The following is a 26,651-nucleotide window of genomic DNA, read 5'->3' on the forward strand; positions in this document are numbered from 1 at the left end:
GAAGCGCTGGAGACTCGTGCCGTCCCGTGGATTCACGCTTCTTTTTAATGCACTGAAAACAACTTAAACCACACAATACTGGGAAGCACGTGTTGTTAAAATCGTAGTTTAACTCCACATTGCAGTAGTTTACAGGAAGTTCAACTAAATTCGTATTTGCATAGAGGAAATTCAGTTTACCAGTTTTTTGTAATCAACTAGAAATTATTTGGAGCCATAAAAGGGGGAAGATTGTCATTTTATTTCGTTGTTGTCCCATGGTTTTTATGTATTATTTGTATTACAGTAGCTGAATTACTTTTGTCCAGTCTGCTCCACCTTTTATTTCATCCGGACACCACCAGGCTTCAGAGATTTTCCCCTAGACTGGGGTACCTGTTACTTCATTTAAATATGACCAAAACTAGAAATTATCTGATATGACTTATAATTTGATGCATTGCCAGCTTGATCATTTCCCCTGAAGTATTTCAAACTACTTATTTGAGCAATTTTATTAAAAGGGCCTTCATTTTGACCACTTCCAGCACTATAGTAGAGCAGATTTGCATAATTTACACTTTTACATAATTCTTATTCGTCATACACTTATCCTTGGTGTACCCCCTCAGTTCATCCTGTCTGAAATGGACTGTTTTAGCTCATGTCCCCCTGCCAACTTAAAGCTGTGTGCCTGAGATAAAAGGATATCTGCTCTCAGTGAGATCACACAGAGCCAAACGTAGAAAAAAAAATGCCTAAAACGGAATTTAGAGCAGTTTAAGCACAAACACCAATTCGTCAACTTTAGTCTCATTTAAGAAGTGTCCATTGCTGTAAGAGCATACATATGGCAGAGAAAAATGAAAGACATAATAGTTCCCCCTCTTCCTCTGTGTAATATATTAGTAGAAAATCAGTTGTGAAACCTTTTTCTTTAGACATTTAAGGCCACTTGATAATATTTCAGATGTGAATATACTCCTGCGTCTCCTCTGGGCTCCGTGTTCCTGGTTTGAAAAACCTAGACCATGAAGGGAGACTTCAGATCAAATCACCAGAGTAGAAAAGAGAGAAAAGGCCACATAGAGAGTAAGAGAGTGGCGAGGTTTTAACTGGAAGCTAAAAGTAGTCTACTCTAGCTTTAAGACTAAAATCCAGCAATCGGTGAATCAGAGAACTTGGTGGAGTTGAGGTGAGGTGTGACAAAGTCTGAGAGACTCCAACCTGAGAAAAACCAAGCATCCAATATTTCACACACTACATTATGAAATCCAGAACCTTTTATTATGTATTGCCTTTTTACAACTGCATCACTGACATAAGAATGATTTGTGTTTTTATAAGAAGTTGCTTTCCCCAAACAACCGTCACACTCAAAGTTCAAATAAAAGGTAAAGATAGGGGGGGGTCTGTTTCATTAACAGTGGCAATACTTGAAATCATTTTGGTAAAATAAGTAGCAAAATACTGAAATATCAAAACAGATTTGGCATCATGTCTTCCTATTGTTGCTCGTTACAAGGGAACAACCTGTGCATCAAATGATAAAATAAATTGGGCTTAAAGGCCGCTAAAACAAGGATTTAAAGTGGGGGGGGAAGAAAAATGGCAAAAACAAAATGAAATTTTCTGGGGAATACAGCCAAAACACTACTCATCTCAGGCTCCCAGTGTGTCTGAGGTTCTCATACATGGATTTGTTTAATATGTCAGTCAATCGTCTGCTGCTTTCTGCAGATCAGAGCACTTCGTTGTTTAGTCCATCATGTTAGGATTGTGTCATCGATCTCTTCATTGGAGTCTGGCTGGCTGGCGATTTTTTTCAAAGACCGGCGGTGACACTCTGACAGTAGGTCATTGCTTGCAGAGTCCAGAATGGCAGTAATAGTCTGAAATGCAGAGAGAGGAGCGTGTAAAAATGTTTTGCTCTACAGATTACATCTGTGTGCAGATTACAGTAGGGAGTTAATAGTCGCACCTGCATGGTTTCCTCCCCCTGGCGGAGCCGTAGCAGGTTGACGATTGTGTGTTCGCTCTGGGCCCGGACGCTCGTGTTCTTGTCCTTTGTGTTGTCCAGCAGAGTTTTCAGCAGAGGTTTGATGAGATTCACGTCCACGGAGGGCAGTGATGGCTCTTTGAATACCCACCACAGCACCCGCTCTGACACCAATCTGACATCACTAGACTGGTTCTGAAGACACTGCAGGGTCACGCAGACAACAGATATAACAACACAATACACACTGTTCAAAAATGTACTCAAAGGACTCATCTTCTTATAAACACAGGCTTCACAGCAAACACCTGATCAGACTGATACCAGCTAACACTAAAGTTGTGCTTTAGTGTGGAAATGTACACAAAGTCACAAATCACTCACACACAAAAATAAATGTTTTCTAAACTCCTCATTTACAAGTGCTGAATATCCTGTTGAGCACACTGCTTAGTTTCTTCCTGGCCCTCTGTACTGTGCAGGCACTTTCTCTCAGTGTTCAGTTTTCTACCTAAAGACTAAGAAGAGCTGTGAGCCTAAATAAAACAATGAGCGTGGGCTATAAAACCAAAAATGATAATAGTACAGCATAACTCTACTACAAGCAACTACATTTGTATTACACATAATTTCATTGTGAGAAGTGTTAATTTAAGCAGCTACATCTCTTCCAACATTATATACAGTGGGCACGTGCCCATTTTTGGCAACTTGACTGCTCCCACTTCCTCACCTGTACAAATATAGAAAAGGGAAGTGGACAGGGTTTGATTCTCTGCTTTACCTTAACAAATTGTGTAATCATGTGCTGGGAAACACCACTGCCCCCCTCTGTTCTCAAATGATGCTTCATCAGGTATCCCATAGCTCTGATCCCACTGGTAGCAATGGGAATCTGGAAGAGGAACAAAATTCCACGCATGAGGACAAAAAGAATCTAAGATAATGCTAGAGGATCGATCAGTGCAGCTGAAAGTGCTACAAGGATGACTGACAAGCTGATAAGACAATAACATATTCTATGAAAAAAGAAACTTAACAAGTAAATTCAATTAAAAAGATAAGATATGAAAGATAAAATGAAAATTAAAATGCAAATAATTAAATTAGAAATACATCAATGAGATTAAGAACACACAAAAAAAAGATAATTACACGGTGCATTAAAAGGATAAAACATCAAAATATACAATATTGAACATAAACCAATCAACAGTAATGAGACTATCTAGAGCAGTGGTTCTTAACCTGGGTTCAATCGAACCCTAGGGGTTCGGTAGAGCCTCCGCCGTGACATGCACAGCTCATTTTGTGCACCAGTAAAAAAAACATATCTATGTCTTGAATTTGAAAAAAATCACATTTTATTTTTCACTAAAGAGGGGTTCAGTGAATGCGCATATGAAACTGGTGGGATTCGGTACCTCCAACAAGGTTAAGAACCACTGATCTAGAGCAATAGATTTGCTCGCTCTGTGTTCTTCTTGTGTTATATCTTAAAGCTCGCTCGACCACCCGGGAAATGCCAGAAAGTAAATTAGTTCACGTGGACAGAGAAATGCTTCATCATTCACAACCTTCCAATGCTGTGATTGCAGCCAGTCCTCAGTACTCTGTGTCCATTTGCATATCTGTCATGATGAAAATGACTGTGTGGCTCATTGCTATGCAGTCGCACAGATTGTTACATAACTGTACAGTTTACGAGGTTGGGAAACCTGCAGTCAGCTGAAACTGGATGTGATGAAATGTTTCTCCCACTGAAAATGCTGTGTCCAGATGAAGTGACTAACTTTCACTTAACTTTTGGTGCTTCGCTATTCGATAGCCCGCAACCAAATATTGATATTTTTTATTAAAACAACAGGTGCTCTCCACTAATCTGACTAACCCACAGAGACCATTTCATTAAAGGAAGTAAAACTATGGTGACGAAGAAGAAACGCATAGGTTTAAAATAGTGTCATGCACAGGAAAATAAATCAGTGAGCTCATTAATTCAACTGGAACATTATTAAAATTTCATTGGCTCCATAACAGTGGCGCCATAGTGCTTCACACATTGCCTGGGGTTGCACTGGGAAGCAAACCCAGTGTACAAATCTGCCAAATCAAATGACCCCTTGCGACTAAGGGAGCCAAAAGTAGCTTCTATAAAAATTTAGTAATAATCATAAGCAGTCAAACACACACTGACACCACCACAGTGCAGCAAACAGATACCCAATTCCTCCTCTTTGAGTGTGTAGGAATATTTTTTCCTTCTTATGTTACTTAATATCTGGATGTACAGAGTATCACAGAATCACTGTATTATGATGGATGGTAATAGTGAATGAACCGGTTCTTATGCAGCGCTTTTCTACTCTACTCCAGCACTCAAAGCGTTTTATACAAAGTATAAAGTAAGAATTTCTGAAGGGATGCATGACAATGGTCATATGGGGTCGCTGAACAGTGACAAAAGCATGAATGTAATTTCTTTAATCAACCAAATTAAACACCTATGGAGGTTCCCTGTGGCTCGACCTTCATCAAAACATGAAATACTTTGGAGGAAAGAGGCTCCAACTCTTCAGAGTTCAGACCTGGAGAATCAGAGCTGAGGAGCACTGAAGCTCTACTGGTGACACCTTACTGCGAGGCATTACGGTGCTTTTTCCTTTAAATTACCACCTGTCACATTGGTTTATTAACAGTGGTTTGAAATATATTTTTTGATCTGGTGTTTTCCAGAAGTGACTGTGTTACCTTGATGTTTCCATTTCAAACTTTGCTGTCAGCCGAGGAGACATTACCAGAACAAAATCGCAACACACTTCCCAAAATGGCAACTATTTCTACTGTTTTCCAATCTCCCTGTGGGCATCTATGAGTAAACTTTCTGCTCACCCTATCAGCGGTGGCATTGGCCAAGATGGTCTCTGTCACAGTGTCACAGTACTCGTTCCCACACAGCTTCTCGGGAGCAGATTTGACGGCGATGGCCAGGGCCAAGCTGCGACCGTGACGCACCATCCAGTCCACACCAGACACGTCGGCTAAAGAGAGGCAGACCGTTCATGAGCTTGTGGCATCACTGCTTGGCTAATGCACAAACAATGCAGCACACAGCAGCAGACAATAACAACGTGAAGCCTTTTTTTTTGATGCAGATACACTGGACAAACATTAAATGTTTTTATAAAAGGATTTTTTAAATTTCTAATTTCTTAGTTCTATAATTATTTCACTCTATAAACTCACAATGAGCAGGAAAAAGGACATCTGATGATGGTCACAATGACAAAGCAACACTACAGATACTTACAATGAGATCTGAGGAAGGTGTAAAATAACTTTGCACACAAATACCAACCTAAGACATGCTGAAGTAACACACTCTTCAGCTCCTCCTCTGACAGGAAGGCACACAGCTCACCAACACAGCCGGCTGAGGCCATACGAGTTGCATCCTGCAAGTGCACACACAGGCACACACACGCACACACACACACACACACACCAATAAGACAGCCAGACAGAGACAGGTTGTGTGTCATTTATTCTCAAACTGACACGAAGACTAAAACCACCTTTTTAGAAAACCACATCCTCTTTGTCTGACTTCCGTTTTTCTACTGAGATCACAGAGGAAACTCTACTTGTGAATAACTCTGAAATCTGCTTATACACGTACTTCACTGTTAATTACTTCATGTATCCAGTAGCTATTGCAGGTTCTGGGTTGAAAAAAGGGTTGCAACACATTCAAAAGAAGTCTTTGAGGGCTGATCGTCATACCTCGTCATGTCCCAACATGCCTAGCAATGTGGTGGTGATGTTTTTGCGGATGGCTGGGTCCACCTTTGATCCGGCCCCCTGGATGACAAACCTTAAGGCCTGGAGCATAGTCTCCCTGTGAACACAAACAGGAGAATTAAACCAAAAGACAAAAGCAAATATTTGTTATTTCATGTAAAAACATGTAAGCAGATGTTGTATTTTGGATATAAACACACAGCACAAACTACAGTTTTTGCTAATTGTATGTTAAAACTCAACTTCCCAGAAATATGATAGAAGATTTGTAGTAAATTTGTCATTGCTTTCTGGTGGACAAATGATGTAATGAGGAACTATTTTTTTAAAGATAAATCCAAACACATTTGCATTTCTGTACTCTGGCTCTCCTTCCATCGTACACTTTTTAGATTAAGCTGGTGTCAGGCTGCACTATCAGCTTCTAGTTAATAATATTTTGGGAGAAATGTCTCAGACTTTAATACTGACTCCAAACCAAGGAGCAACTAGAAAACTGAAGCCAGCCGATAAAGCCAACACCAATATTTGATGATTTAAGAAAAAAAATAAAAAGATCCCATCTTCTGAATTACTGGCTGATATTATTACTGCTTGTGCTTCTTAAGCAGATTTTCCTAACATTTGATAGTGTCCTTATTTACTCATTGCGCTCTGCTCGACACTGCTCAGATCAGATGGTTGTCGCATTTCTTGCAAACAGTGAAGCTACAGAGTGCCCTCTGATGGACAAACTGTGCAATCTCAACACCCATAACACAACTGAAGAGTGTCTCCAGCCTCTTCTTTACCATTTTATTTTTTATCAGTGCAGAGATCGGTAGAGTGGCAAATAGCCAATACTGGTCACCAATTTAAGCTTACCGATAAATTAAATAAATGCTCTTTATGTTCCCTATTAGAGCCAAAAAGTTACAAAAAACAAATGCTGTTGTGTCTACTTTATAAAAGTTAATGTTGACGATACAACAAGCCTCCACTAGGTTTCAGGTGACATCCTGGTGGGTACGACCAGACTCAATCAGTTACAATCTAACATATTTACAACCAATCAACCATTTTATAACAGCTGTACTGGAGAGTATTTTAAAAAAATAAAATCATTCTTACAATGACACGTGTGCCAACATAAACAGCTGTACTGGCAGCTGGTGTGCCCAATTAATGACTTCTCCATATTTTTTGTGCTCTTGGTGCCTTTGGGAGTCTTCATGATGGAATTAAGTGACAAATAAAATGACTTTCTGGGTGATTCAGTCCATCCTGAAGTTTGTGCTCTGTGCCCTGAAGGCTTGGTTCTGGTGTTTGGCAGTAATTAGCACATAAATGTTTTCTTAGTATATTCTATTGTCTAAATGATTATTCCAAAATAGAGGCGTGAACTGCCCTCTTTAATATACAGGCTATGCTTCATACACACATTTTCAGACTAATGGCTCCCAGTCTGTGCTTCTAACATTAAGTCAAAGCAGCATCTTTAATCAGATGATACATTTCAACTTCTCTATTTGTGGAGATAAAATAATTTAAAATTAACATCACAGGCTCACACATTGTGAAAAATCCTGTCAGGGATGTTTATTGTTGCTGATTCTGTGCCGAACACAACCGGACTGCACACACACCTGACTCCAGAGTCCTCAGCATTGCGAATTGCAGAGAGTTGCTCAGTGAAGAGTGGATCGACCTTGGTGTGGATGGAAACCAGCTGACCCAGAGCCTCTGCCGCCCTCAGTCTTACAGCACGGCTCGAATCCTGCAGGGCTTTCAGGAAGGTGGTCTGCAGCTGAGGCAGGAAGGGCTTCAGGGCTATGCCCACCTGGAGGAGGAAGACAGTGCAGAGGTTAGAGCCTTCTGACAGAAATTGTGATCAGCTTTGGAGAGGAATGTTTTTCCATTTTGTCTTCCACCAGACCTTTGCCAACAGCAGGGTGAGAGTCTCTAATAGAGCAGTCTTCACAGTCCAGGCAAAGCGGTCTCCTAAGATACGAATAAGAGGTCCAGTGATGTTGACTACAGACGGCCGCAGAGCCTCGGGAGACGTCAGTTTGATGACCCCTCCTAATGCTTTAGCTGCCTCTTCTTTCTGTTCAGGGGTGCCAGTGAGGACACCTTCTCTCAGGACTGGCAGGATACAGGTCACACCCTATGTAAGCATCGAGGGAGAAATAAAAATATTAACTGAACAGAGCTGAAAGAAACCAGCATTTCCCAATTAATGTTTAATTGGTGACATATTGAAATTGCTTTTTTGTTCCCTGAACAGTCAAGAATCCACAGATAATATATATGTACACACAATGATATAAACATCTTTTGAAAGCTGGATCCAGCGGACGTGTGGTACATTTGCTTTTTTAAAGAACTAAACAACATTAACATCAGATTATTACTGAAAGTGTGTAAGCCAGGTTGAAACACACTTGGCCCATTGCAGTGTCTGTCCTTATTGAGCAAATCAATAGAAAGACCTCCACGTGAGTGATCACTATTAATGAGTTTCTAATTATGTGGACACAGTTCATGTCACAAACGTGCCCACACAAAGCTCTGCTCACTTGACAGAACAAGAACTCAATAGGATGAATGAGCTGCTGTGAGAATGACATCACCATGCTGTAATAATATACTATCGCTAGATAGTGTTTATTGTGTCAGGTGCTGCCCTCTTACCTTCTTGGGCAGACAGAAACCAGGAAGGTGCTGACCCTTCACGTCTCCGGCTACTGATCTAATGTCTCGATGCAGATCGTCGATTAGAGCCAGCTGGCTGCTTGCATCCAGTTTCTAAAGAACACATCAAAGCCACAGTGAGTTTGCATTTCACCTCTGATTTAAAAAAAACAATCAAAAAGGTCCACTGTTTTACTTACTACCAAATTTTGTACTAGACTATGAAAGCTCATGCAAATGGAAACACATTTTTATAGGAAGACACCTTGGTGATGGAGTTGATGGTGTCCCAACTCTGAGACAAAACCTCTTGGTTGGAATCGTTAAGAAGGCGGATGAGGCCTGATAGCAGCGTGCGTGTGTGAGCACTGTAGTCCAGTCGGGTGCGAGCAAAGTAGGCATTGAGGATGGTGACGGCAGCCTGTCTGAGGCCAGGATCGGTGCCCCGTGTGGCCTCCAGCAAGTCTTCTATGATGATCCGCTGGCCCACTTCATCCTCCACAGAAAGGATCACCGTCTGACAGCTGCACAATTCCTGGTGAAAAGGTAACAACGCCGAGTCAAATCATTCAGAAAGGCAGTTTAAAATATGCAGTGTTCACAGTAAAATAACCACCAAAAAGTCTGAGTTAATATGACATTTTAATGCAGCTCACTTCTTGCATAGATCTGAAAAGTATTTTAGGGTTTCAATGTGTTGTAAATATTTATGCTACAAAACTGCAGCTCTTTCTAAATCATTGACAATTCTTTGTGTACAAAATGTTTTGAAATAAATTAAGAAGGTTTTAAAAGGCAGGGAGACAGCCTTATAGTGAGGCGCAGACTGGATAGTAACCGATTTAACCTGGTGATGGTCAAAGCTGTGCTTTAAAAGGGGGAAAAAAATAATCAGCGCGTACAGAGGAGACATGGTGTTCTGGTACGTCTGCGGCTGCATTTTGAATGACAATAAGAGGAAATCAAAGTAGGAAATATGGCCTGTTTTAGCAGATAAGAAGGATTTTAATTCTCCAGTTGATTTAAAATAGAAGAAGCCACCGAGCAGGATGGGGCGACGGCAGTAGTGCTGGAGTATTCTCTCAGAATACTTTGTACTACAAAGTTAACATATACAGGAAAAAATAAAATAAGCCCTGATCAAAAGCCTTGCAGTTCTCCATATTTATCTTTGAGGAACTGCAGCGCTTGAGTGCTGTGGTATCGTATAATATAAAAAAAAAAAAAAAGAAGCAAATAAGAAAAATCTGACCAGAGGACGTTAACAAAATCCTCAAACACAACAGAATCAGTAGGGAATCTTTATATTTAGAGACTGCTGGCTGTACCTGTGCTTCGTCCTCTGTTCCCAGTTTTCCTTTGAGGGAAGAGAGCAGGGCGGGGAGGATGACCCCTAGATGACGTGTCAGAGCATCTCCAGCCACAGCAGACAGGAAGGCCAATACTCGGGTGTTTACAGGAGGAGCAGTCAGCTAGCAGAAGCACAGAGAACACTGGATTATAGTCACACAACATAAACATGACATAAATGCCTAAAAAAAGGAAATCACATGTGATGCTTTACCTTTGGAACCAAGTAAGGCAGCACAGAACGACTCTTCACTGCCATGACTTGCTTCAGGCCATCCAAAGCAAACTCGGCCGTTTCCTCATCATCCTGGAAAAACATGTTCGGTATGAGATATAGACCAGACTGCAAAGCTTCTTAAATCCTACAGATTTCATATTACATTTTCCCCCTCACTCCCTCACCAGCTGTTTGAGCAGGGTAGGCAGGATGTCATCCAGCGCCTGGTGACCGATGGTTGCATGGAGCTGCTCAAAGGTTTTGGCCGCGGCCTCTCGGACCTCCTCCAGAGGGTCACACAGAGCTTTCCTCACAGTAGGGACCAGTGACTCAGAGAAAACAAGCACCTGCAACACAAGCATCATCAGATTTAAGGTTTTATGTTTACTAGAATTTTCAGCATAAGCTAAAACAGACCCCACTGCTTCTCACATGATTCAGAACCGTTTTTAAGCTATAATAACTACAAGGGTGCGGAAAAATGTTTGTTACAACAGCAGTGTGACTCACAGCATCTTTACTGGTGGACTTCATGATTTCACTGAGGCCGATGCAGACACCTTGCCTCTCATCGCTCTTGTCAGAGCGCAGGCCCTCCTCCAGGATGGGAATGATCTCCGGGAGAATCTTCTCTCCAAGTTTCCTCACCAGATCACCCAGTGTCCGAGCAGCGATCTAAAACCGTGCAGACAAATGAGGTTAACAAAAAGCTTTATATGACTACTTTCACGCCAAGGGCCAAACAGAGATCGTAAAAAGAGTCAAAGAAAAACAAGCATTACTGTTCTTTTGTCAGGACACGTAGAAGCCAGGAAACCCAGCAAGAGAGTGAAGAGGGTTGGGAGGATTTCTCTCAAAGTTCTGGGGGTGTTGGACACCACGATCTTCCACACGTGGAGGGAAGCTTGTCGAACCACGAGCTGGGTGTCTGAACGGCCCATGTAGAGGCCTGAGAGGACGCGGTTACGACGCTCAGCTCCCAGAGCACTAATGATAGCCTGAGAGGGGTAAAGGTCAAAGATCAGCAAACAAAATTCAACCAATATCACAGTTAATATGAAATGAACTGCTGAGAAAAAAAACCCCAAACACTCATACTTTATTGGATGCAGCAGTTCCAAAGTTGTCGTCCTCTGACGCGGTCTCTGTGGTCATCTTTCCTGTTACTCCAGAGATATGGAACAGCAGGTCGCCAAGCAGCTGCACAGAGCTGAATCTATAAACCAACAAGGGCACGAGTCAGCAGGTCAGTAGCTCTACGAGTGACATTTATTGAACTGCCAACATGTTACCGTGCATTTATCTGACCTGATTCTCCACAGGTCATCAAACAGTCCTTGTTCCAGCTCAGGAAGCAGCAGTGCGATGGCGGTCTCAGCGTACATGCTGATGATTCTCTGGCCGGCTCGCAGTGCCGTGTCTCGCACGTACTCGTTCTCATCGGCCAGCGCCTGGTGGACGAGAGAGAGCATAAGGCTGCAGTGTAACATGACTGTGAACACGATACACAGTGAGAAAATGTCTAATTGAAAATAGCTATACAAAAAAAACGAGAAACATTTTTATATTATTACTCATTGTGATTTTAAAATATTTTACTCTTAGCAGTAAGTAGCTCTTAGTAACCAGTACCTTGAGAATGCAAGGGATGATGGGACCAACATAGGGAGTAAATTTATCTCCAAAAGTGAGCGGCAGGTAGATGAACATCATGATGTATCCATCTCTGACGTGGGAAGCAATGTCCACCTTGCTGGCAGTTTGCACTACGTCTGGCATTAGCTTGTCCAGCTTCTCTACTCCCAGTCCAGCCATGACCTCAGCCAGACCTGAAAAAGACCGTCACACAAACCACTGATTTGGCTTTGAGCACAAATCAGAAACACAAGGACAGAGTAGAGAAGAACCCACCTTGTGCAGCTCCTGAGCGGTCCACAGAGCTCTGCTCAGAGGCCAGCGTCTCCATGAGCCACGGCAGCAGGTCGTCAAAGCAGGACTCACCCATCCCCTTAACCATGGCACCCAGGGCTTTAGCTGATACTGTACGGACCTGAAGGGGGGGAAGAGAAGGAAACATGATAAGAGGAAAAAATGCGAGGAGATAACAGCAAAGAGAAAACAAAGGAAATAAAAGAGAAGTAGTAAAAATAAAGAAATGGATATGAGGGATTGGAAAGATAACAAGAGATGAGAAAAATGAGAAACAAGAGATTACAGATAGAAGAAAACTGAGAAATAGAGAAGACGAGAAGGAAAGTAGTGATAAAGAAGAGTGTAAAAGAAAGAATGAAAAATAAACAAGACAAAGTGGGAAGAAAGAGACGAAATGAGGAAAAAAAATAAGAAAAAAGTGAGAAGAGAATGAAAGAAGAGAAAAAGAACAGAAAGATAAGAGAGATGAAAAAGAAAGAGAAAATGAAATAAAAAAAAAGTGGTGGGAACTGCAGCTTCATCGTCAGCTACACACATACAGGATTATTTAAGAATACTAAACACACCTCAGGCACCGGGTCCAACAAGGAGGCCTTCAGTCCAGGAATAACACTGGGTAGGTATGGTGACAGATCCTGTTAGCAGCAGAGGAAAACAGAAACAAAACAAAGCACACAAACCATTAAGAAAAAGCTTTGGAAAGCACTAGTTTTACTGAATGGACTCCTCTGATGTTTCACTTATCCCCGTGTACCTTCTGGTCAGTGAGCGAGTACATGTTTCCAATGATCTGAGCAGCCATCTTGCGAGTGTCAGTGGAGCGATCCTGGAAGGCTCTCTGGACGATGGGCATGATGAGGGCCAGAGAGGGGGCGTCGATGAAGTGCACAAACTTGGTGTCCAGCAGCGTCTGCAGGCACGTCTGGGTCTTCCTGGACGGGTCGGTGAGAGCATCTAATAGGATGGGGGTGATAGCTGGAAGAGAAACACAAACTTAGCTGTTAGCACTACTATAACACTACTGTACCTACAACTGGTATAATACCAGTATATCACAGATGGTCGCCCTCCCTTATCCTGGTTCTGCAGGGGGTTTCTTCCTGTTTACATGGAGTTTTTCCTTCCCACTGTTGCCAAAGCGCTTGCTTATAGGGGGTCATATGATTGTTGAGTTTTTTTCTGTATGTATTATTCTAGGGTCTACCTTACAATATAAAGCACCTTGAAACGACTGTTGTTGTGACGTGGCGCTGTATAAATAAAACTGAATTGAATTAATATGCAACAACTTGAATATTTTAGAGTGGGCCAATTATGATTATTTACATTCTGTTTAGCTTCTCTGCTCTGATGATTTTTTCTACTTGCAAACTGCAGATTTTAACAGGTGGGTGAGCTTCAGTGCTCTGAGATTAAGCATATCTGTTCTCATTATCAGTACAAAAGGACTGTCTGAAGCTGAGCTTTTCATGCTTTGGGCTGAAGTTTTGGCTCACAGAGATTAGCTGTACACGCACTGACCTCATTTGAAACTTTGAGCATGTTAAATCTTAGTATTCACTGTTGGAAAAGTATACATGACAAAATAAGGAAACGTGCAATATTTCCACTCTAAAAAGTGTATTCAAATTTAGGAATGCATTCCTCTGTGTTAAAAAAAAAGCATTAAACTCATTGAGGCAGGGTAAAGCTTTCATCTTTTTTGCTCTTCATCGACACTGCCTGAAACAGCTTCTGAATGAGTACAAAGGAAATATTCAGATTTTCTGTTTCTTAAACCTCTTTGGTCCATATTTTATGACCGTCTATGAGCAACAAGCGTTCTGCATTGGCAGCTGTGCCTCATGACACTGAATCACTTACCCAGGATTTCTGGGTTGCGGATGACTGAGCCAATCTGTCGGAGGGCCTGCTGGCCGGCCTTCTGCACCTTCACATGGGAGTCAGTCAGCACCTCCGTCAGCTTGGGCACAATGCTGGGCAGGCAGGAGGACAGCTGCTTGGGTGCACAGTAAGCCATGGCACCCAATAACTCCACAGAACCTGCAGGAACAAGAGGGGTGAGTGACGGGATTGGAGTAGTCATTTGACTGAGACTGATTATTACCCATTTATCAACTCTTCAGTGCTGTTAAAACAGCTGAAAACCACGAGTGTAACTACTGTTCTCTAATATTTCTTAACATTTTAAACAATAATCAGGTGTGCTAAAGATCATTTTAAATACATCACTATATTCAAGACCTGCCGTGAAACCTGTGACTGATGATGCTCTTTACCTGCTTTTGTCCTCCAAGACTCCTCCTCCAGGGCCACCAGCAGGGAGGGCAGGACCAGCTTCACCCCATGGGCACTCAGGTTCCTCATCACAGCCTTGGCACAGTCATCTGCAGCCTGGGAGGACAAGCAAGAGGGGTGGTAAAATGTCCCACTTGAGAAAAAGTCTCGAACAACTGACGGGCAAATATTTAGACAACGACACGACCTGCCTGCTCACCTCTCTAACATACTGGTTTCCGTCTCCAAAACAGAGCAGAAGGTGTGGCAGCACATGGACCACGTAGGGCTCAAACAGTTTTCCCAACATGTTACACAGCATCTCAAAGGCAAACAGCGCCCCTGCAGGAGACCAAAAATAAACCGGATACTCTGAGCTGTGCTAATAAAGGTGGCATCCGGTATAAAGAGGATGAATCAAAACCAGACAGTTCAATGACTCATGAATTCTTGCTGACCTTCCCTGCGTCTGAAGTTTTTCTTATCCTGGATGGCCTCAGTAAGTGTGGTCATTATGTCCTGCTGTTTAAGCGCCAGGATCCCGAGTCCTTTGACCAGTCCAGCCAGCCCGTACGCTGCACCCTTCCTCTCTGCGTATTTGTCGCTCTCGAGCAGCAGCTGAAGCAGGTTTTTAACAATCCCTGCAGCATCCTCTTTGATGGCGGGGACCAAAGGAGGCAAACAGCTGGCAACAGACTCCTGGACCTGGAGAAGGATGACATACCACACAGGATGATGTTTTGAAAATCTGAGTAGTACAGGTTGAGTGGGTAGAAAAGGAGCCAAATTAGGCCTTTACCTGCTGTGATGGTGTAGAGAGTGCGGTAATAAGCTTGGCCACAATGGGTTTGACTTTGGGGTCGTTTTTGTCCAAATGTTTGGCCAAGGAGCCCATGAGGATAACCACGCTCTGACGCACAGAGTCGTAGCTGGCATCCTGCGGGGCGTTCTTCAGGAACTCCTCAAACACTGGCAGCAGGGAGCTCACGTTATCCTGACACATAAGGAAGGTGCATGAGATGCCGAGGAATACAGAAATGATAGCTGTCTGAAAACAAACTCTAGAAAAACAGAACTGAGCGTTACCTTGCCGTGTGTGTTGAGCGCTGAAAGGGCGGCGTCCAGCATGCAGCGCCGCACGTCAGTGTGGCGATCATTCAGAGCATCGGGAACGAAGAAAAGGAAGAGAGGGGTGACCTGAGATTCATCCAGGTACTGAGAGAGCTTGTTCAGAGCCAGAGCAATGCCACACCTGTGAATAAAAAAACATAAACAGTGCACAAGAACAACATTGGATTCAGCCACAGTCTTTAGAAACACTTATGTCACAGTCCTGATGTTTTTGCACCATTTACGGTCAGTTAATACAGAACTGTGTGGCACTCAGAGCTTTTTTTCTTTCCTTAAATTCCATCAGACCCAGATTTAATTACCTGGCCTCCCACTGGTCAGGTGGGGCTTCAGAGATGACTCTGCCCAGTGCATCCAGCACAGGCGGTGGTCTCTTTAGAAGGAAAAAAGAGAAGAAAGAAACAATCAAAACAAACAAACATCTTTTGTTACTGTAAAATTCTTACAGCAATAAAAATCTATGTAAATCGGAGCGTGGGACATGTTCTTACATAAAGTTTTTGATGGTAGAGCTCAGTGAGCTGGCCGAGCACCGTGGCAGACTGGTCTCTGTACTGGGACACGGCACTCGACAGAGCGTCGGCTGCTGCAGAGCGGATGGCTTCCTCGTGGTGAGTGACGTCCCCTATTAGCAGTGAGCAGATCTCAGGGACCAACTCCAGACCCAGAGACTCCCAGAGCCTGAGCAGGAGGAACAAACGAGGGAACTGGTTCAACTGGCCAATTTACAACACTATTTCTCCTTCACAGCACAAATCATACGATTTCATTGTGTTTTGACTCGCATATAAAAACCAGAATGTTTGACAATTTACATTTTAACCAATGTTATGGCAGAATGGTGTCAACATGGGAATGAATGAAACATGAAAGAACAAACAGGCTGAAGAACAAAAGTCAAACATTTTCAGTCAGTGACTGTTTGCAGGATGTTAGGAGCGTGTGTTACATACTTTTCAGCCAGGGCTTGACCTTCCTCCTCAACATCAAATCTGGCAACCCAAAGCCTACGCAGCAAACTCATCCCACTGGCGTCTGTGCAGTCTGTAGGCAGGGCAAACTCCATCTCCAACAGCCCCTGGAAACAAACAGGACGAACTGTTAATCAAATGTTGAAACTTAAAATGTTGATTTTCTTGAAAAACATATGTTTGTTTCACATTTTTAGGTTAGGACGAGACACTGAAAGACTGAAAAACATCTGGTGAAAGATCTTACAACCAGATTAATTACATGAGTGGGTATTAAAAGAGCAACCCAGAGAGGCCAAGGCTTTCAGAAATACCGCTGAAAAATAAAATTAACAGAACAAACTTCATAATTTTATTACAAGATTAAGTTAATTCAGAGAAATCTGTGGCAGTCAGGGCTGGGTCATATCATATCGTTCACAGTCATACCGGTATAATGTTAGACAATGATAAGAAAATGAAATATCGCGATAGAATATGGGTAAAACGCGCATGCGTTTGTTGTCATACGCACATGGCGGAAAAAGCATGGCGGCAACAGAGAATTAGAAAGCGAACTGTTGAATGAAACAGATGAATCAGAATTGCTTTGTAAAAATGGCGCAACTAAAGTGGTGTAGAACTGGTTTGGCTTTCGTCCGTCAGATACACACCAAAGCACATTTTTTGGTAGAGTCGTTATTACCGACCCGATTTTATGTGGTACACGGGGCTCAAAAATCTGTCAAAAAATGTTTTAATACGACTTTGCTAAGCTACGAAGCCGCACCGCTTGATGGATTGTTGGAGCATTACGGCTATCGTAGTCAGGAGCCTCGCGGAGTGATACGTACTGTGCTTTAACATAATATTACAGTATTGTGTGTGTATAACCTCTTTTTAAGTTTTGTGGATATTATAAATGGTTATGCTGAGGATATGTCAGCCCATTTCCACTGGAAATGCCTTTTGGTTAAACTGTCAGCGAGGAATTTGCATTTGCACTGTTAAATTTTTATTTAGCTTTAATGCACATAAAAAAAAAAACAAAACAGTGAAAGTGAAAATACATTGATGGGGGTTTTTTTGCACTAATAAGTATTTTGTCTCGTGTCAATTATATCGTTATTGCAAATTTTCAAATATATATTGCGATAAATATTTTTGGCCATATTGCCATGCCCTAGTCAGGGACAAAGGTTCTGAACCGTTATGTAATGGAAACACTTCTGAAAACCACTGCCAGTGAAATGCAAGACACAGACACACTTCAGCAAATATCAAAATGAAGTGATGCCAGGCTCACCCTGAGGGCGGCGTCACGGACTGAGAAGCAGGGTGAAAGCAGGGCATTGAGTAAGACATCGATCTCTGGCTGCTCTGCTACAGTGCAGCCCTCTTCTCCTCCAGCACTGGCACACAGAGCCGTCAGGCACTGAGACGCCAACACCTGAAACACAAAGTGTGCAAAGTGTCACATTGTGGAGCTACGCAATAATTCTGGAGCAGAGTAAAACAAGACCTAAAGGGTATTCAAAATGACTTGATGTCGCACTGAAGCATTAGAAAGGGTTCAAATGTTTGGACACACAAACTCTAAACTCTGACATTTACCTGGAGCCTCGGTGCTGCGGTGGAAATGACTCTGGTCAGTAGCAACAACATGCTGACACGTGGAAGCAGCTCTGGGCCGTTCTATGACAAGAAAACAACATAAAGAAATGATACTATGCAGTATTTGGAAATGTACTCTATATCGTGCAAGTCTAGAGCCACTCTGCATTTTATTTACATTGTAAAGAGCCTGTGTCATTTTTAAAGTGACAATAATTCTCCAGGCTTCCTGAAGGCCTTTCTTTGAACACTGGCTGTTTTTTCACTTTCAGTCCAGCGCTTGTAACTGAGCATTTTTAAAGGAAGGTCAAGGGTAAATGTTGTTAAGTTACTTAACACTGATATATGAATCATGCAAACAACAAAGGTCCTAACTCAAAGAATAAACCTGTGTTGTGTCTACACAGAGAAAATAATCGATTTTAAATTATACCTTTAGAAACTTTGTTATATCTGAAGAAATGAGGGTGGCTCAAGACTTTTGCACAGCACTGTATGTTAAGACAAATATTTGCATATAAAAAATTTCACAGTAAAATAAAATAAACAGATCCAGGCCAAGAAAAAAAAGAGGGATACTATATAAAGCGTAATTTAAAAACAAAACAAAACAAAAGAAACACAAAGATTTACAAATCTCATAAACTTAGATTTATTGTGGTTTCTATAGAACATAGAAAACGTCTTAAACTGAAACATTTTACAATTTCTCAAAATACATGTCAGCTTATTCTGAAATTGATGGTGGCAACACATGACCAAAAATGTTGGGACAGGAAAAAAAAACAAAATTTATAAAAAAAAAATTAAAATGATGGTGGTACTAAAAAACTGGGCTAGTCAAGTTAACTTGAAACGGGAACAAGGTGGAAAAATCAATACTGCATACTGCATGATCTCTGGGCCCTCGGGCTGCACTGAATTAAGCAGACATGATTCTGTCGTGACTTAGGAACATTTCAGAAACCGTTATCTATGAACACAGTTCACTGTGCCATTCACAAAAGCAGGTTAAAGCTCAGTCATGTAAAGAAAGTCTATGTGAACCTGATCTAGAAATGCTGCCATCTTTCTCTGGGCATAAACTCATTTAACATGGACTGAGGCAAAGTGGAAAACTGTTCTATGGTCAGATGAATTAAATCTGAAATTCTCTTTGGAAAACAGGAACACTGAGTCCTCTGGATTAAAGAGGAGAGGGATCATCCAGCTAGCCATCAGCCTTGAAGACATCATCCTGATCATATAGGGGTGCATTGGTGTTTATACAAATGTCAGACTGTACATCTGGAACCAGGCACCATCAGTGCTGAAAGGCATATCGTGTGCTCCCATGCAGCCAGGATCTATTTCAGGAAAGGCCAACAAGACGCTGCTAAATCTCATCCTGCATCTATTACAATAGCATGACTTCATAGTAGAAGAGTTCACCGACCTGCGTGCAATTTAGACCTTTCACCAACTGAAAACATTTCAGTGTGTCATGGAACATGAAACACCACAAAAAAGAACGGGGATTGTTAAGTAGCTGGAATCCTTTATCAGGCGAGAGTGAGACAACATTCATCTCCCAAACGTCCAGCACCTGGTTTCCTCAGTCCCCAGATGTTTACAGACTGTTATTAAAAGAACAGGGAACTCTACCCTGTGCCAACTTTCATGACACGAGTTGCTGCCATTAAATACCAAAATGAGCCAATATTTTCTCCTCTTAAATGTTTGACATGTTTTCGGTCCTCTATATGAATAAAATATGGGTTTCATGCATATGATTGCATTCTCTTTTTAATTTACACTTTACCCAGACTCCTAACTCTGTGCACATAACAGCCACCACAGAGAAAATGCAATAAAGTCATTTGTCTGTACCTCATCAATGGCAACGTCATCACTGTTGGTGTCAGCCCGAAGCTGAGAGTGTTCATTGATGACCTGCAGTGCTCTCATCATGGTGTTCTCCGTCTCCTCGGTGCTGCCTGAAGACTCCCTGAGTGTAGCGTTGAGAAGAGGGAAGCAGAAGGAAAAGGCAGGAGCAGACAGAGGCGCCGCATCTGAGGAAAATAAAATAAAATCAAAACATATTAGAAGAAAAGGTCACCCCCTCTCCTGAATGACGCATGCTGGACGCCGCCCTCGCGCTCAACACAAACGCCAAGCTAACGCTCAATTCAGTTTTTTAAGAGTTTGTTTTCAGACAGCTATCATTTCTATGTTCCTCAGCACCTCATGTGCCTTCTTTATGTGCCAGGATAATTACTTTTAGTACATTATTATTTAAAATTATTTACACCTGTATGCTGTTAGGGTAATTTATACTTAATAGCCTTGTTCACTACAAGGCCTGAATATATTTTTTGGTCACTGATGTCTGTTAATAGTCAAAGAGTACTGACCAAACCTAAATGAACATCAGTGTTTTGAAGAAGGATTAAAATTAGTGTTGAACGGCACAAACTCAACAGAGATCAGCTCATCTTAGACTTTTTAAAGACTGGGACTTTGTTTTTAAACTAGTGCAGGCGCCCTCTGCTGGACATTAGAAAGAATTCAGGTTTTCAGACCCATGAGGTCTGACCATCTTTTACATTTTTAGATTTTAGGTTTGTATTTTCTGCACAGGGAAATGTCAGTTATTAAACTGTCTCCTAAATTTGAGTTTTCATCTAAAATATTTTCATATTTTGGGGGAAAAAAAATATGAATATTCATCACATTAAGCAGTTACACTGTGGTAACAGTGAGCAGGGTTTTAGTTTGTGTTAGATTTTATTCTCATCTTTTAATGTTTTTAATCATCAGTGGTGTTTTTTCAAGCCTTTCAGATTTATTGACTCATCTAAGATGTGTCGTTTCATTTTGTGAACCACATGTACTCACCGGCAGTCTTGCCCTCTCTCTGTGGGACGGTGTGGTTGTGCAGCAGCATCACGGTGCGGTGAGCAGCTGTAGCCAGGTCCTCTTGTTCCCAGGCCTTATCCAGATCACACTCAGGCTTCAGTAACCGTAAAGTCACATGACCCACAAGGACAGCTGGATGGGGGAAAGAAAAACAAAAATGATTTTAAACTGAGATGCCAGAAACTGTGTTTTAAAACTACACCAAGACAGACTTTGTACCCAGATGTTGAAGGCTCTTGGGCATGAGGCACACTCCAATATCCAAGAAGACCTGCTGGATGATTGGAGCAGCCAGGGGGGATTGCAGCAGGGGCATTAGGACCTGGAGGACAGCAGGGAGCTCCCTGGTGATCTGAGCAGGTCTCTCTATCAGAGTGGCTTCCAGGAGACCCACCGCACTCTGCAGCTCTCCATCCAGCTGCAAACAGAGAATTTTAAAATGTCACACCGGGGGCACTCTGTTTTAATGACCTGATTTAGTGGACAGACTTTAGAGCTCCTTACCTCTTGAAGTCTTTTGCGAGTAGCAGACTCTTTTTCCAGCTGGATTTGCATCATTTCCTTCTGTTTCGTAGTTAGCTGGATCTCCTCTTTGATGCCTTTCTTCTTCTTGAGCTCCTGTCACACCAAAAAGGAAATTAACACATTCAAATAGTTTCAAACGTTACGATCCTTTAAAAAACAAAAAACAATAATTAATCTACCTCCTGTAACTCCAATTCAATGATCTGTTCCTTGTATGAGTACGCCTTGTTCTCTCGCTTCATGTTTACTTTCTTAGTGTTTTCCTTCTGGGCACTGCAGCAGGTTAACAGAGGACAGACAGGAGTGAATAAATGTCCCACAGACGGAGCTCTGAGTTCAGCTGCAGGTGAGTGAAACTGTGCATTTACCTCTGGATGATACTCTTGTCATACAGTTCACCCTCGGGTGTCAACATGATGGCGTACTCCTCCCTGGTGACCTGAAGCAGTGCTGGTTTGGAAAGCCCTTCAGTGATGTGACTGATCACCCGCGGCAACAGCTTGTTCGGGGAGAGGCGTGAAAGGGAGCCCACTGCATTCCTGACCGCCTGAGGAGAAAGGAAGAAAATAAAAATAAATACATAAATAAAATCACTAAATAACCCAAGAACTTCATCACTTAAGATACAAACAGAAAGTCTGCATGTGTACGAGTTTAGTGAACAGTAAGGAAAAACTGTTCTTTAATTTAAGATGAAATAAAAAAAAGAAATGCTGCTTTTTGGCTGGAGACCAAATGTAAAGAGGTGCATGTTTGTTATCATCATCTGAATACGTCTCCTTTCCTTGATCTAGATGCTACATTAAGCTGTTTCATTCTGTTTTTTCACCATGTTCTACATGAATCTGTATAAACAAATGTAGAAATACAAGAAATGAAGCTGTATGATTGTCAAACCTGGTTGTCGGCATCGACTTTGAGCAGCTGTGGGAGAATAGCCTCCAGGTTCTTTTCTATGAACTCTTCAGCTTTCAAGTTCATGGAGGAGAGGAGAACAGGCCAGAGTCCACGGCGAGCTTCCACTGAAAAAGATAAATGTGAAGTGAGACATTTCAGACGCTGCTACCAACACCAAAGCACTATAGCAACAAACCTCGGGGTTATGAAACAGTGAAAACCATGTACCTATAGATGGATGATGAGAAACTATCAGGGTCTCCATAGCCAAACTCTCTGCTTCAGCAGGATCGCCCCACTGGCTGGCAGAGGAGCAAACAACACACAGTGCATCCAACAGGACACGAGGGGGCACATAGCTGCGACCCAGCTCAGTCAGCTCTCCGGACTCTGACACCACGCTGTCCTGGGGTAAAACCTGAAAGTTTACAGTACTGTCAGTAAGATGAAAATACAGTGAATAGAAAGAGAGTTAGCATTCAGCCCTGCAGCGGCTGGAAACGATAAGTGATTCTGTACTTTGTGTTTGTTGATGACCACCCGCAGTTCCCCAAGAAGGCCATGAGCAAGACTGGATCCTCCCAAAGAGGAGAGAAGCTTCCTGATTGTCTGCTGTGCTCTCTTCCTCACACGCCAGCTTCGAGACAACAGAGCCGCAACTGTGGCCTGATGATACATCCTACAGAGCGCACAAGGGGGAAAATGTCATTAAAGCAAAATGGGATAAAAAGAAGGCAGACTGCCTGCTTCCTGCATAAAAACAACACTAGGTGACTTTTAATTTCAGCAAGTCAGCAAGTTTGGGTTTTGCCCTGTTTACGTCAACAACGTTTTTGGAATTGGGGTTGTATCTATATACCAACTAAACATCGCCGTGGGCCAATATTGCCTTCCAGACCTCTAAATGACAGACTGATGTTTTTCTGTTGTTTACACTTTTCTACTGCTTAAATGTTAAAACATGGTATGATGAAAAGCTTTAAAGCAGTTTTCCTTATTAAGATTTGTTACACTGGCCTAAGGGGAATAAATAACAGCAAGCAAAACAAACTACAAGGATCATGTAAAGACTTTTTCATAAGCAAACAAATTTTTTATACAGTAAAAGCACTGCCCCAACAGTGTTAATACCATGGGAATATGTAAAATAGCATAAGCAAGTTGTGTAAGGTCCTTGTTGTGCACTACATTTTTAAACTCTATTTCACTGCCCACTAAATAAAGTACCATCTCAGGTTAAAGTTAACATATGTTTCTAGCTATAACTGGGCTGATATCAGTCAGCTGATGTGGGCAGAGAACTGACAGCAGACACTGGTATGTTGTCAATACGTGCTATCATTAAAAGCCTTTAAAGCTTTTATTCAATCTTTTCAATCAATCAATCTGTATCAGCCATAATGATGAGATATTAGGAAGGCTCTAAGTTTACCTTAAACCCCACTGACCAGTCATTAACCTATTCAGTTCTTTCAAAAAGCTGCTTTGTGGAAATAACAAAAAGGGCACACGATGTGTGAGGACAGTATTTTTATATACACAAGTGTTTCTGGTGTGAATGAACACTGAGGTTAGACTCACTGTGTTTTGCTGCTGTTCAGTCTGTGGGCATGATCCAAAAACAGCCGTTCACAGAGCTGCAGCACTGTGAGCAGAGCTAGGGAGAGTGCAAAGTAGAAAGTAGAAATAAGACTTTTTAACCACTCATAAGCAATGTAAAACTATATAACAGCATTTTTAAAATGCTCTTACCTTCTTCACTGCCTTGGGAGAGGAACTTCTCTGTAGTGAATAATGGCTTCTTCTCATCCAAGATCAGGTTCCAAAAGCTGGTGAATTTGGCCTCTGCGGGGACAAAAACAGCCTCTGTCACTTCATATTCTCTTAGAGGCTCTATAAGTGACAAAAAGCCACAGCTAGAACAAAAGCCTCACCTGTTTGTGTCTCCAGCAGAGCCAATCGACTCAAGAGAACAGATGCTGCCACGCCTTCCGCAAGTAGAGCATGCTGGGAGTTCTGTGCTGCAGCTTTCTCAACTGTCTGAAGCAGCAACGGTATGAGGTCTGAGGCTTGGGCCAGAGTGTCACCTGGACAGCATACAAATAAGGGTTGAGTTCCTTTAAGCCAGCTGCACATGTGTGATGCAGCATAATGTTTCCTTGCGTCTCACTGACCTTTGAAGGCCCCCAGCATGGCTTGAAGGTAGGCATGCCGAACCAGAGAGGTGGAGGTCTTCAGGGTGAACGCCTTCTTGAACCAATCCAGCAGAGTGACGGGAACTTCCACCGTGAGGCGGTTGCTCCACTGGGAGAGCACAGACACTGCATGCACCAAGGTGCCTTCATGGACTAAACAAAAGAAGGAAAAGTCAGAATTAGTGTGCAACAAGTTTAGAGTAACGCTGGATTTTGAGCTCACAGAGACACAGGACTATGAGAGGAAGGTGAGGAAGATGAGCGTTACCTTCCTGCTGTAAATAGGGGATGAACATCACAGTGACTGCAGAGCTCAGAGTCTGGCTGGAAGCTCCTGACACGGTATGATGGCTGCAGCTGGCAATCCCTACAACATTTAGAGCAAATGCTTACCTTTCTTTTCTCATGTTAAACAGCCAAGCTCATAAATACAAAGTGTTTGAAAGGCTGCGTACCTGACAACACACTCATCTTTTGGGCAACAACTGTGAGCTTTCCTTCAGAACCTGCAACCACAACAATGCTGCTTCAGCTCAACAAACCCAAACATAAAAATCAAATCAACGTACTCATTATATGCGAAATAGTGAGTTCACCTCCAAGGATTCTGAAGAGATGTGTGACGATATCCTGCACAGCTGTGGGGTCGCTGCACTGCTGGGCCAAGTTCTGCACGGCCTGGACTGCTCCCTCCATCAGCTGGGCATTATTAGCTTTCAGCTGACCTGCGACACAAAGCACAACGATACCTAAAGCATAGCATCACACAGGCGGAGTGTGTGGTTTAAAATCATGTTGCTCAAGAAATAAAGAGCACCAGCTGAAGCCTTACTTGCGAGTGCCTTTCCGATATCCATGGCATACTGACTGAGGTCGAGCGTTACAGCAGACAGCAGACAGGAAACAGCTGCAATGACATCAAAGAGTTTGTTTGTTTTTTCCCCATTTGCTGCATGAGCCTCAGACAGGTGAGGATTAAACACTATGACCAAAAGCTAAAGGTAGCTCACTCTGCATGGCGTTCTCCGGGCTGCGGAGCATCGTCTTCTGCAGGGTAGGGAGCAGCGTCTCCTTAAACTCAGGGTGAGACACGTGACGCAGTAACGAGGTGCTTTTGTCCAGAATGTGCTGCTGTGGTTTCGTCTTGCTCATGAGGACCGATTTCACGTACAGGTCCAGGAGCGCGCTCTGAAAGAAGCAGACAAACAACATTATGGTACAAAGACATATCAGAAAGAACCGTTAAAAATGGAAAATAAATTTAAACTCACCTTGTGTTTCTCTATAGTAGCATTGTCCTTTTGAGCAGAGCAGAAGTCGAAACACACCCCCAGCAAAGCCAGAGTCGTAGGGCTCTGCTCCAGAGTCAACAGGGTGCTGATGTACTGACTGACCATCCCCGGGTTCTGGTAAAGAGAAATGACTGTTAGAAAACCTGTGTGAATCATCAAATGGCTAGATGGCTAAACCTAAAGCTAAAAGCAGTTGAAGTTTCTGCAGCCAGTTGTACACAATATTTATATCAATGTCATGTTCAGTGGTAACTAAATATTAAAACATGGAGAGTAAAAAAACCTAAAAGAAAAAGAAGTGACTTATTTTTATAAACACATCGTCTTTGTTTCAGTGGAAAAAACTGGGAAATAACAAAAAAAAAAGAAAACTGAGTATCAGTTTTACTGTTGTTTTAAACATCTGTATCAGCCCAGAATTTCACAGTTGGTCCATCTCGATTATTGAACTACAGTTACTTTTTTGAAATTTGCCATTAAATCAAATAGTGAGATAGTTTACATATCATTTTGAATGTGGAGTAAGAAATGACCAGCTTTCTATAACAGTGCTAAATACATGCAGCTACATCATATGAAAACACTTAAGCAGTACACAATCATCTGGAATATGATATTCAAATTCATATTTTATGTGTTTGTAAAGTCTGGGTTTTTAACTACAATTTATTACCTTCACTGTAGCCTCACTGTGTGTGCACACGCACGCTAAGTTACGTTGAAATGAACCGACGTAAGCAAAGGACAATTTCTGTTTGTGTATGCTGAGCTAATGAAATCAGCTTCGCATGCATAATTAAAGCCACAACAAAGTGTTTAAGTGCTCTCTGTGACAGCTGACATGATCTGGTGCTTGTGAATTTAATATACTGCACCTTTAGGTGAAGTGAATGAAAGTGAGATGTGAAAAAAAGCAGGTCA

At 42.2% G+C, this 26,651-nt stretch overlaps 1 protein-coding gene across 1 annotated transcript in view; it reads right to left on the reverse strand.

Moving 5' to 3' along the window:
- Nucleotides 1-1,230: 1,230 nt before the first annotated feature.
- The window catches only part of gcn1 (GCN1 activator of EIF2AK4), a 30,279-nt gene continuing 4,858 nt past the window's right edge, over nt 1,231-26,651 (reverse strand). The window contains exons 7-57 of the mRNA XM_031742830.2: nt 25,710-25,844; nt 25,449-25,626; nt 25,271-25,345; nt 25,035-25,163; nt 24,894-24,944; nt 24,707-24,805; nt 24,418-24,591; nt 24,178-24,330; nt 23,996-24,088; nt 23,825-23,900; nt 22,763-22,922; nt 22,472-22,661; nt 22,244-22,368; nt 21,715-21,893; nt 21,526-21,619; nt 21,326-21,439; nt 21,041-21,239; nt 20,801-20,953; nt 19,793-19,974; nt 17,924-18,004; nt 17,616-17,759; nt 16,313-16,437; nt 15,851-16,040; nt 15,662-15,732; nt 15,315-15,480; nt 15,028-15,222; nt 14,687-14,933; nt 14,449-14,570; nt 14,231-14,345; nt 13,815-13,994; nt 12,706-12,926; nt 12,518-12,586; nt 11,931-12,069; nt 11,652-11,848; nt 11,328-11,470; nt 11,118-11,235; nt 10,802-11,017; nt 10,530-10,694; nt 10,205-10,366; nt 10,017-10,109; nt 9,781-9,924; nt 8,718-8,987; nt 8,453-8,566; nt 7,695-7,925; nt 7,405-7,598; nt 5,762-5,876; nt 5,337-5,433; nt 4,871-5,019; nt 2,763-2,873; nt 1,961-2,182; nt 1,231-1,871 (exon numbers count right to left, since the gene is read on the reverse strand). Coding sequence (XP_031598690.1) covers nt 1,746-1,871; nt 1,961-2,182; nt 2,763-2,873; nt 4,871-5,019; nt 5,337-5,433; nt 5,762-5,876; nt 7,405-7,598; nt 7,695-7,925; nt 8,453-8,566; nt 8,718-8,987; nt 9,781-9,924; nt 10,017-10,109; nt 10,205-10,366; nt 10,530-10,694; nt 10,802-11,017; nt 11,118-11,235; nt 11,328-11,470; nt 11,652-11,848; nt 11,931-12,069; nt 12,518-12,586; nt 12,706-12,926; nt 13,815-13,994; nt 14,231-14,345; nt 14,449-14,570; nt 14,687-14,933; nt 15,028-15,222; nt 15,315-15,480; nt 15,662-15,732; nt 15,851-16,040; nt 16,313-16,437; nt 17,616-17,759; nt 17,924-18,004; nt 19,793-19,974; nt 20,801-20,953; nt 21,041-21,239; nt 21,326-21,439; nt 21,526-21,619; nt 21,715-21,893; nt 22,244-22,368; nt 22,472-22,661; nt 22,763-22,922; nt 23,825-23,900; nt 23,996-24,088; nt 24,178-24,330; nt 24,418-24,591; nt 24,707-24,805; nt 24,894-24,944; nt 25,035-25,163; nt 25,271-25,345; nt 25,449-25,626; nt 25,710-25,844 — 7,491 coding nt within the window. The 3' untranslated portion in view covers nt 1,231-1,745. The remainder of the gene's footprint in view (nt 1,872-1,960; nt 2,183-2,762; nt 2,874-4,870; nt 5,020-5,336; nt 5,434-5,761; nt 5,877-7,404; nt 7,599-7,694; nt 7,926-8,452; nt 8,567-8,717; nt 8,988-9,780; nt 9,925-10,016; nt 10,110-10,204; nt 10,367-10,529; nt 10,695-10,801; nt 11,018-11,117; nt 11,236-11,327; nt 11,471-11,651; nt 11,849-11,930; nt 12,070-12,517; nt 12,587-12,705; nt 12,927-13,814; nt 13,995-14,230; nt 14,346-14,448; nt 14,571-14,686; nt 14,934-15,027; nt 15,223-15,314; nt 15,481-15,661; nt 15,733-15,850; nt 16,041-16,312; nt 16,438-17,615; nt 17,760-17,923; nt 18,005-19,792; nt 19,975-20,800; nt 20,954-21,040; nt 21,240-21,325; nt 21,440-21,525; nt 21,620-21,714; nt 21,894-22,243; nt 22,369-22,471; nt 22,662-22,762; nt 22,923-23,824; nt 23,901-23,995; nt 24,089-24,177; nt 24,331-24,417; nt 24,592-24,706; nt 24,806-24,893; nt 24,945-25,034; nt 25,164-25,270; nt 25,346-25,448; nt 25,627-25,709; nt 25,845-26,651) is intronic.

Source organism: Oreochromis aureus, linkage group 12 (assembly GCF_013358895.1).
Source record: "Oreochromis aureus strain Israel breed Guangdong linkage group 12, ZZ_aureus, whole genome shotgun sequence".
Taxonomy (NCBI): Eukaryota; Metazoa; Chordata; class Actinopteri; order Cichliformes; family Cichlidae; genus Oreochromis; species Oreochromis aureus.